The sequence below is a fragment of the Ipomoea triloba genome, chromosome 2 (assembly GCF_003576645.1).
Source record: "Ipomoea triloba cultivar NCNSP0323 chromosome 2, ASM357664v1".
NCBI lineage: Eukaryota > Viridiplantae > Streptophyta > Magnoliopsida > Solanales > Convolvulaceae > Ipomoea > Ipomoea triloba.
In genome coordinates this window covers 6,659,940-6,671,682 of record NC_044917.1, presented here as the reverse complement: position 1 = coordinate 6,671,682, position 11,743 = coordinate 6,659,940, and the positions used below count along the sequence as shown (strand labels likewise).

The following is an 11,743-nucleotide window of genomic DNA, read 5'->3' as shown; positions in this document are numbered from 1 at the left end:
ATCTTCCAAAGAAATGTGAGAATTCCAATGAATCCTTTTTTAAAAAAAAAAAAAAAAAAAAAAAAAAAAAACTTTTTCCCTTAAACAACGTTTTTCACCCGACCAAACCCCTTATTATTACGTTGTATTGTGTAATACTTACAAATCCGAATCCGCCAACCTCGTACGTGGGTCCTGCTTTCACGAAGCTGTTGCAGTACTTGGCCAGAAACACTTTGGCGTAAGGAGTTTCAAGAAAGGCGGCTGAGATTTCTTTGGCCTCGAAGGCTTGCACAAACTCTTCTTCTGAGCCGTAGGACTTGACGTTCTTTGAGGGGATGCCTACGTGTTGTTCTAAGTAGGCTCCGATGAAGGATCCGCTGGTGGTTCCCACCACTGCGTTGTTCTTCTTCAGCCCCTCTGCGTTTCCTATGGTGGGCACAAGGCGTTGCACGGTTAGCATGCTCGTCAGGCTCGCCGTGTAGATCTGCGCCAGTATCAACGCCACAATCAACCATACCAGCATCACCATCCTTGAAAAGTTGCTACGTAGCTTTTCCGCTGTAAAGTAAAAATCGTAATACTCTATGGTTATTAAGTCAACAGTCTGATTAAATAAAAAAAAAAGGGCTCTTGAGGTAGGTAGGGAAGGGTTTACGTACCATTGGTAACAGTTAGCCAGAGCAGGACTCCAACTTGATTGACCACAGAGCCTGTGAGTTCAGTGCAGTGGTTTCTCTCAAATAGCCAAATGGCAAAACCATTGTAAATGTTGATGGCAAGTATGAGAACCCACATAGTCTTTGTGAAGGGCTTAATGAACAGCCATGGTTCATTGCATAGTTGTGTTTGGACAGGCACTATCATCACTAACCCTTCTTCACTATAAGGGTGAGTGAATGCTGCATCATCAAGTCGTTTCTCCATTATCGCAACATCCCCAGCTATAGCATCAAAGATCTGATTCAACATATCAAAAACACTTATTATTAACCAAAAAGAAAGAAAAAAGATTCCCGCACAATAGCTCAATTAGTTCCTGAGTGTTATATCGTGGACTGGACACAAGATCCAGTGTAAGAGTTACACCCAATGTGGTGGGCTCCTTGTGGGCGTCCTCCTACCTAATAAATCACTGAGCCTATTTGTTGGCAAGAAAGTAAAAAGATTGAGAGATTAGAAAGCCTAACCTTTAAGGGAACTTGTTTTACCAAATCATCATATGTCCCATTGAAACTGTGGAACTCATATGTCAGATAGGGCAATCGACCCATCATTTCCTTAAACACATCAATTACAAATCCAGTGTAAGTAGTTTGGTTTGTTTGTTGATCATGTACCACGTTCACAAACTCCTTAAAAGAGGGTCCCAAATTTGGAACTCCAACTCTTAGTGGCTTATTAGCAGGTGTGATTGGAGCCCATCCTTTAGGAGTATGCCATGTCCCTCCAGGCCAAATAATTTGCCCCAATTTCACCTTGGAAGAGCTATTATTAAAGCCTGATTTTTCAGACCACAATCCTAGCTCTCTGTAACTCTTTCCAATCACATTCACTATCTGAAATGTGTGATCTGAAGCGAGTTTTCGCTCCTTGAATCGAATTTTACCCGATAAGCCATCGAAGTTTGCTGCAGAAATTGTTTCGAGGAGAGAGTTTCCTTTCAGGTTGCTGTTTTCCCTCAGTGATGAAGCCACCAACACGGTGAAATCATAGGCCTGCACTGCAAAATACCCAGGCTCATAGTTATGTTCCTCTGGGTGCTTATTGATGAACCTTGCACGAAATTTCGAGTGGAAGTTCTTGAAAAGGTGCCCTTTTTCAGGGAAGTGATTCTTGATTCCAAGAACCCCTTGCATTGAAGAGATTGTTGAAGTATCCAAAGAATCCAGATGGTTGGCTATTAAGTCTGTGACTATCCAGACATAGCCCTTCTCCATCATCTTCATTTTCTTGGCAATTTGGAAGAGACCCTTTGCCACTGGCACTGATGCGTGCACTACAAAGACCCTGCGTTGCTCGGTCTTAAGGCGTTGCAGCTGAGCTGCCAAAAAGGGAGAAGAGTCTATGGGAGGGAGACCTAGAAAACTGTTGATTACATTTGCTTGTTTTAATGCATCTGAGAGACTAGTGAGGGCTCCATTTGATGCAGAGGCCATGTCCTCATAAAGAACAGTGACTTGGCGCCATTGGTAGGACTGTATTATGGCTGCCAAGGCTTTCATTTGAGAGGATTGGGTGGGCGAGGCTTGAACAAGGAATGGCCATTTTTCCATTGCCCATTCTGGAGCTGAATCGGCTAAAGAAACCAGGGGGGTTTTAGCCTCAGAACTGATTTCTGTAAGCATTGACACCTCTTCCCATCTATTTGAACATCCCAGGATGGCTTTCATTGACCCTAGATGTTTATTCATCAAATCCCTACCTGCATTCAAATTAAACAATCTAACAAATATTATTTCGCTCTGATACCAATTGTTAGGATCAAACACTTTTCGCTACTCCAAAAGTTAAGTTTAAACCCAAAGTAGTGTATAGAAAGTAAAGAAAACAAGATTTACGTGGTTCAGCAAAGTGACTACGTCCACATGAATGAAACTGTTCGTTAATTGTGATGATAAAGCATCTAGGTTATGCAACTCTAAACAATGTACACTGTAGAGTGTTGACCCATCCCGCTTTGCTCCATTTAGTACAGTACATATGAGACATACACAGCAGAATGCAGTAATACATATATATAGAGTCATAATCAGATGTGGTCGCGTCTTAACGTGCGGTTAGTGCGGCATCACCATTATGTATACAGATATACACCACTATGTTAGAAAATACACCACACAAATATGCTCCGTGGTGCATTCTCTAACATTGAGTGGTGTATAGCACCGGCCGCACGGGAAGGCGGCGCCACATTTGAATAGAAATATATATATATATATATATATATATATTACCTTGAAGAGCAGCTTGGAGAGGGCTGCTGCGAGTGTTCTTTACGTGAAGAACCAAACCTTGGGAGGTGTATCCATACTGTGTGTTGATATCTGCCATTGCTATCTCCATAGCCACAGCAGCCTCTTTGCCCTCACGAGAATTCCTGTCTATAAGAGCGCCTATAACGCTGCCATTTCCATGATTATTTCTGTGGCTTCCAGTTGCTGGTGAGAAATGCAAGAGAAATAGAAAGGAAATAATGAAAATGAGAGAGGTGAATGCAGCCATGAAAATGATTCGGCACGGAGCAGAGCTTTGTTTTGATACTTGTCTTGGGTTATATAGAGAGATCAGAAGAAATTCTAGAAGTCATTCTGAATTTTCCTCTTTGAGTATTATGTATACTTTTCTTGCATTGACTGATGGATCAATATAATGTAGACTGCCGAAATTTCCCCTTCTGCAAGTCTTGAGAGAAACTGCACTCATATTGTCATGCCAATCGGTCAACATAAAATTACTAGAGAATGATATACCCTGATATGATCATTATTCTTTATACACCATATCATCTATTAAAGAGGAATTTATAGTGTTCCAAATTTAACTCTCAGTTGGAGCAGCCTAGTGACCTTCCTAGTTCGAGTTAGTCAGCTATAAACAACTTAAGTTAGTTTATGTTCTTTGCCATTAGGGTCGCAACTCATCACAAGATGAATTTTATCCAATACAGGCCATCGGATAGTGATTGTAATAGATATTTTGTTTCAATGATCAATTTTACCAAATCGAAAAATTAATTAATTCGATTTCAAAATTAACAGAATTACTTAAGATCTCTAATTCATGCTATGCTATAATATAAGATTGTAGTGTATTACACGTACACTGAAACAATTGAACTAACTCTCTCTCCAAGATCTATAATGAACCAGACAATCTCAAGTCATATGTTCATCACCTTGTTACCAATATGGCACATTATTGGCATCCCAATTATTACAACCTCTAAATGCAATTCAAAGTTTCTTTCATTATTGTTCCCACAATTATTGATCGAATCATTTTCACATTTAATCTCCTATTATTAATTTTTTCACATTTGACTCCACAGCTTTTAAATAAAATCTTACCACATTTAGTCTTTTGACCTAATTTTCAGTCATCAGTGATCAATTTTGTATCTCTATGTTATTGAATATGAGTGTATAATAGTCAAGTGACTTATTATGAAGGACAATGTTGTCATTTTATATGACATTTTTAACTAAAAAATTTGGTCATTGGTGATTGAGAATTAGCTAGGTTCAGTGACCAAATATGACAAAGTTTTAAAATTCGTGAAACCAAATGTGAAAACATTAATAGTCTGGAACCAAATATGAAAACGTCTAATAATCGTGAGACCAAAAGCAATTAAAAAAAAAAAAAAAAAAAACTCCCGCAACTCAATTGCATGTTCTAAGTCTCCATTAACAAGCTAATGCCACAAATTACAATTCTCTAAAATTAAAGGTTGAACAGAGCCATATTAGATGACATGTTTTTCTAGACCAGGCCACAACTCCAAAAGACCAAGTCCGGTCCTTCATAAACTACAATTGCATATTAGTATTAGTCTTTAGATGAACTCTCCAATCTCTATTACGAAGACTTGGATTAGGTAACCCTTGAATCCATATTACACGGTTTCTATCTAGTATAGTGATTATATTTTGTCATTTGTGATCTCAATGCAAGTATGCAACCACGTGATGAAGATCAAGATTGAGCTTATTAAAAATTAATATGCATGTGGCCTAGCTTACAACATTCTAGTCAAAATATTTTTATTATATTCAACATACAGATTAAGACTTGTAAGTATCAACATATTGGCCTTACTTAACAATAATAAGTCAGTGGTTAGCTGTTAACTAGCAATTAGCAAATAATTAATTGTGATAACGATTTTAACAAGCCAATTATATTAGCGGCACATAAAAATATATTTGATAAAATTATATTATTAATGTTAATGGTTAACATGCAAAAAGACTTAATAAGGACGTGATATAATAATAATAATAATAATAATAATAATAATAATAATAATAATAATTTATTAATTATATACTGAATACATTTTTGAGTAATACTGACTCAGTTACAAAAAATAATGACTACATTTAAAAATCAGTAAATAAAAAATATATATAATAAAAAATTAAAATAGCATAATAGTAACAAAGTTAGTGAAAATTAACAAAATTAATTAACTAATTAACAAATACTGTATTATAACAGAATCAGTAATACTCTAAAAACAAAAGTTAGCTAAAATTTTTAATTTTTAGGGAAGGTTTTGAATTGAAAGCCTCCCAAATAATCAATTTTTATATTTTTAAATTATGTTATGTAAGGCACTTTAGAGAGAATAAATTTTCTCTAAACTATTAATTGAAAACACTATTCAAAGCAATGTTTTCAATTTCAACTTTTTGAACTAACAAGTCAATCAAGGACAAAAGATGGTTAGTATACAATAGCAACTTTGAAATTTTCATCAATAAGTTTAAAGAAATCAAAATCTATAAGGCCTTCCCAATTGTGAGTTTTTGGAATAGTAAAATTCAATGGATGAGTTTTTAACAAATGTGAGAGGGGTTTTTTTTTGAGTTTTTTCTACTGCAAATTTGAGTTTTTGGCAGGTCTGGGGTGGGCCCCACCGGAGAAAGATCACTGCGCCTCACGCAAGTGAGGCGCATAATTTATTTATTTATTTATTTATTCAATTTTGTTGTTTTGTTTTATTTTTTTCCATTTATTTTTTTATCCACCCCATTTTCTCTTTCCTAATCACACTTACAAAAACACCTCAAAAATCACACCAAAATTTAACTATTGAGGAAGGTTAAGTAAAGAATTAAAATTAGACTAAATGGATTATACGTACAAGACGGAAAAATGAAGTTTCGAATAAAGTATTAGAGTTTGATTTCAATTTTCAACTTCACGATTTTAACTGCTTTCTGACTTATGACATTAACATAAAACAAACAAATATATATAACTCTTATCTTAAATTTGATGACTTATTATCAAATTTGATAATTGATTATGGATAAATTTGACAAATTCTAAATAGTAGAATACTAAATTGAAATGGTGAAACAAAAAAGCATATTCTAATTTGATATCCCAAAACTTGAGTAATTAAGGTAAACTAATTGGCATGAAAAGAAAAAAAAAACATATTAACATGCATGTTCTTCTTCTACACGTTATCTTCTCTGGTCAACTTTAACTCCTCTTATAATAAAAATAAGGCTTAAACGAAAGATTAAAGGTAGTGTGGTTTTTTTACTATTGACTCTTTACAATGTAGTATCTGTCTATACATACTTTCTCAATCTATTAAAGCACAAAAAGTCAATGCTCAGGGTTTGCACTTATATGACTTCTCATTTGGAAGAGTCACCGTTTGATGGAATAATATAATATGCTTTATTATTATTATTATTATTATTATTACTATTATTATTGTTATTGATATTATTATTTATAATAATAATAATAATAATAATAATAATAATATCAGTCAAAGCAAGAAGGAGTCCAACAAAGAAAATAGGAAAGTCTACGGAAAGTTATAACTGCTCAGAAAGATCTTATGTAAAGGCTCCGGGATCAGACAAAAGATTAAGCAGATTCATTCCTAAATATATTACATATCTTCTAAATAATCCTTCTCCTACCTACCTTTTCATTCTTCTATTTCCATGGTCATGGCTGCCTTTGTACATGTACTACACCTACCTACATAGTGAATTTTAATTGGCTTGGCTTAGCCCAAAAAAGCCTATGATTTTCATCGATTAGATTTTCACGTTAAATATCTTTGTGTCTTATTTTGTTTATGCAAATACTTTATACGAGGTTATAAAACCTAACTACGTTATGACAAACGTAGAATAGAACAAAGGTTGTTGTAATAATAAGACAAGGGGATAATCACGGAGATTGAATCTTGTATTAATGAGACACAATGTTATTACAATTGTTTGGGATATGTAATAACAAGATAACTATATGCTAAAGACAGATCGTGTCTTAATTGGACATCCATGAGCATTTTATACCAAATGGGCCTAACAAACCCAGAGAGAACGGAGGAGAGCCATCCCAACAGCCTTGGACCGCACCAAACGCCTCACAAATCGGGCATTCGTGGACCAAGACCCCGCTATTTGGTCCAGGGCTGACCTCGGATCGACCAAGCAACGCGCCAGGACCTTTTTTGCTATATCCCTAGCAACCGTGTGTTGCCCGACGGAGGGGACTCAGATCGCAAATTAAATCGCAAGGCTAGTGGTGTAGGTTGAAAATGTGTTTGAACAAATAAAGTACTTCCATTCAAGTTGACCGGAAGCATTCATCCAAGCATGGATGCCCGAGTGACTTCGATTGGGCCGAACGTTTACGCTCTTTCACTGACGACTTCTCGCACCAACTGGGATAGGCGTGGCCCGGGGATAATAATAATAATAAAACATATTATTAGTATACTACTCGACCACAAGCTAGGGAATGTGGTTAAAAAATAAAATAAAATAAAATAAAATAATTGCAATTTGGTTTAGGAAATTGCAAGAATTGAAGTTTTCTTGCACTGCATGGCACCGCCCATTCGTGGAAAATTTAGGTTTAGGAATTACAAAGCAACGACGGTGCGTGGCCCGAAAGGCTTTAATTTTGATTTGGTCTTACGGCCAAAACCTAAGAAGAAGTCGTCTTCCGACTTTTGCCGTCAATGCATTTGCCCGGTGCAGTCTTAACTTAGATTATATATATATACAAACCGTTTTGGTCAATTTAATAAAATAATAATTCAAACTGCCTCCAGTCACTTCAATGAATATTCAAGATTCCCTGGATACTGAATCAAATTATTCATTTGATAATCATAATATTTTAAATTTACTTTTTAACAAGGTTACAATAGGTGCTACACGCTAGTCGGGCGATAAACCAACGTCTAGGTGGTGCTAGGCAGCGACCTATAAAAAAATAGTGCGTGTGTGTGTGTATATATATATATATTACTTCTCTAATTTATATAAATAAATAAATTTAAATATAAGTAACAAGGTCGACTTGTCCGAATTAACTCGGCTAACTCTGCCAAGTTGGACGAGTTAACTTGGTCGAATTCGACTGAGTCGGCCGAGTTAGGCGCTAGGCATGCAGCTGGTTACCTAGGCGATCGCCTAAGGAGCAATTCGCCTCGGCGTACGGGCGCCTAGCGCCTAGGCGGTCAATTTTTGCAATAGCGATTTTTTATTAGAATTGGTTATTAGTCGTTTCGATTTGATATGATCCTTTGTTAGTTAAAGTTACAAAACGAGATTCACTCATGTACCTTTTAGGATTAAAATTACTCACTTTTTTGTTAAGCACTTTAATAATCAAACAAGACAGAGTTAGATATTTTGATTTTATCTTGATTACGCAAAACAAACAAAAATATACATACATAAATCAAAAGAACGCTCACAAAATAAAAACTGAGGTGAAATCGTTTTATGTGAAACAATAAATATATTAGCAAAAATATTACATATTTTTATTATCTCACAAAAATACTATGCTTTTGTTAAATAGCATTACATGCCTCATGTGAAATTGTTTCGCACAAAACAAATTAATTAACAAAAATAGTCTTCTAATATATCTGATGTAGAAGTGTAGAACTTCAATTTCATATATTTTAATATATAGAATATTTATAGTTGTAATAAAAATAAAATGAAAAATTGTCAAATAGGAGCTACTCCGTACTTAGAAAAGTTCAACTGAACGTACTCTCACCAAAATAATAATAATAATAATAATAATAATAATAATAATAATAATAATAAAAGATAACACATTTTTAATAGTCTGGGTCAAATCAAGTTAATTTTATACTTGATGACCGAAAATGACAGCAAAAAAAATAATTTTAAAAAACGCAATAGTTTATGAAGATGCCAAGTTAGCAGTCCTCGATTATTGTGAATAAATTAGTAAAAAAAACACAACAATTTGCTGGTATGTTTACTAGCCATTAGCCATATAACTTTATTATTATTAGGGTTGTTAACGAAACAAGTGGAGGTGTTGTTTATGTTCATTTGTAAAAAATTTTAGAGTGTCCATGTTTATTTCATATTTGTTTGTTAATATTTTTGAAAATCTTGCTCGTGTTCGTTTGTTAAATATTCATTAACGTTAACGAACATGTTCACAAACTTATTCATTAATGAACACGTTCATGGACATGTTTGTTAATGTTTGCGATCACTTTAATGAACATGTTCGTTCACGAACATGAACACTTAATAACCAAACACATGCACATGTTCATGAACAAGAAAAATTTATGTTCACAAACAATAGCTAAACAACACAACAACTACACACGCACACTTAAGTGCTTGTTCACGAGCTCTTAGCAAACGAGCCTACAATTATTCAGACTCTATTCATTTATGAACCGAGCTCTAAAATTTGTTAATTTACCTTAATAAACAAACATATATAAACAAATTCTTACCGAATACAAACACAAGTCATTACCGAAAGCTCTGTTCGCTAACACCCCTAATAATAATAATAATAATAATAATAATTATTATTATTATTATTATTATTATATCACAAGATTATTTTAGATAAAAAAATTACCTCTTTAAAGATAATATAAAAATTTAAAAATATAAGATTACCCTATATATTTTATTTATATTGTGGGAATATAATATTAACTTGTATGGTTAATTATTACATACTTACATTTTAGGTTAGATTGTTGTTATTGTTCTTATATATATATAAGAGATACTGAGTAGTTAATAAGAACAAACTTAGAATATAGAAAGGTAATATATTATCTAAGAGGAGATGTAATCAGATTATATTCAAATATTACTGCCATATAAAATTCGAGGTAATATAAGATTTACCAAGATAATTTTATAATTTGACTATACGATGTGATATAATATTATCATACTCACATTACATGTGTAATTTTAGATGACTTGAATCAAATACTTTCTTAGAATCAACCCTTGTTTTAATTGTACTTTAAATTTATTATTGTTAATTTATCAACCTAAATTTATGGCAATTTTGCATTATCTTCGTAAAGACTGACTTTAAATTGAAATGAACCATAAAGTTTAAAAGAATATAAAATGCCCGCATTTCCCATTTATTTAAATTTAAACAACCCAAATTGAAGCCCACTTGTCATGCCCAAAATAAAAGCAATGGAACCTAATTCATCAACTCGTGGACTGCTAATTTTTATTTATTTATTTTTTTTTTGGGTTTAATTCCCTTTCTACGGGTATATAATAACCCAAGTTCTACGGGTATGCCAATGATAACTCTATGTGGTTAATGTAATAGCTGAATCTTTATTCTAGAAAAATGTTTTTTTATTCATAAATTGTTTGGTTGTTCCCCTTGAATTGAATCTCAGCGGTTAAACATTGGGCATCATAATCCATTTGAATAGATGATCAAAGTAATATGAAGTTGTCAGTTACAACTACTTAATTTTATGTATTGTTTTATGGTTTTTTTTTTTTCTGATAAAGTTACAGGGTAAGTTTCTCTCCGAATTGAACCCGGATTCTCTCGAAATTCCTCCCCACAAAGAGAGCTCACTCGCCACTTGAGCTACCCACTGGATTGCTTTAACAATATCTTTGATCTTTCTTTTCACATAAGACTAATCAAAGAATTGGAGTGACAATTTAATAATATGATAGACTTCATTGAAAAGAAATCAAGAATGCACTAGGGTATATATGACACAAATTTTAATTATAAAATAATCATTCAGACTTTAAATCTCAATATTAATGTCAGTTATTCTTCATTTCTTAAAAATCATTGAGATACAAAAAAAAAAAAATTATAATTCAAAATTTGTTTGAATCCAAATGCCTTTCTATTAACTGTTCGCGCTATATATCTTTGCACTATAATTCTTTTGTAAATTTATAATTGAAGACTTTGTTTCACTATACCTAGATTTGAACCATATATTTTATCAATGAAGAATTTGGAAGATTAACAGTATAGTGAAGGAAATAAGTTGGATGAAAAACCAGAACTAAAGAAAGATTCCGAGAAAATTGCAGCGAACCCTAAATTCTCTCCGCCTCTTCAGCTGCCCGAACCTACTCAGACATGGCGGCGGCGCTACCGGCCGCCGCGCCCACTCTCACGCGCTCCTTCGCGGATGTCCTCTCCTCCAACTCATCTGCAACTCAACCCCGCCCCATAGATCGCTACAAAGGTATGCCAGTTGTCTCATTCTCTGACGAAGATATTCAACAGCTTGCTCTTCGATTTAAATTTGCGTTGATCGGTAAATTCACCAAAAGTCGCCCATCAATGGCCTTGCTAAGAAAATCTTTCGATCTTATTGGATTCGGTGGAGCTTTCACTCTGGGACTGATAGATCAACGCCATGTGCTTATCAACTTTGACAAAGAAGAAGATTTTCAACGTTGTTGGTTACGCAAGTCATGGTCGATCCAAGGATCCATAATGCAGATTTTTAAATGGACTACAGATTTCCGACCAGAAGTTGAATCTCCGATTGTTCCTGTGTGGATAGCTCTTGAAGGTCTACCGGCCCACCTCCACGATAAACGAGCAATCTACTCAATCGCACAAAGCGTCGGCCCCCCTCTTAAAGTCGATGCCTCAACTCTTATCCTCAACCGACCCTCAGTAGCCAGAGTTTGTGTTGAACTTGATGTAAGCAACCCCTTTCCTGAAAACA

At 34.3% G+C, this 11,743-nt stretch overlaps 1 protein-coding gene across 1 annotated transcript in view; it reads right to left on the bottom strand.

The window, feature by feature from the left end:
• The window catches only part of LOC116010160 (glutamate receptor 2.6-like), a 9,005-nt gene extending 5,801 nt beyond the window's left edge, over window positions 1-3,204 (bottom strand). Inside the window, exons 1-4 of the mRNA XM_031249437.1 lie at window positions 2,937-3,204; window positions 1,170-2,404; window positions 642-939; window positions 143-540 (exon numbers count right to left, since the gene is read on the bottom strand). Of these exons, the coding sequence (XP_031105297.1) occupies window positions 143-540; window positions 642-939; window positions 1,170-2,404; window positions 2,937-3,204 (2,199 nt within the window). The remainder of the gene's footprint in view (window positions 1-142; window positions 541-641; window positions 940-1,169; window positions 2,405-2,936) is intronic.
• Between the last annotated feature and the right edge of the window lie 8,539 nt (window positions 3,205-11,743).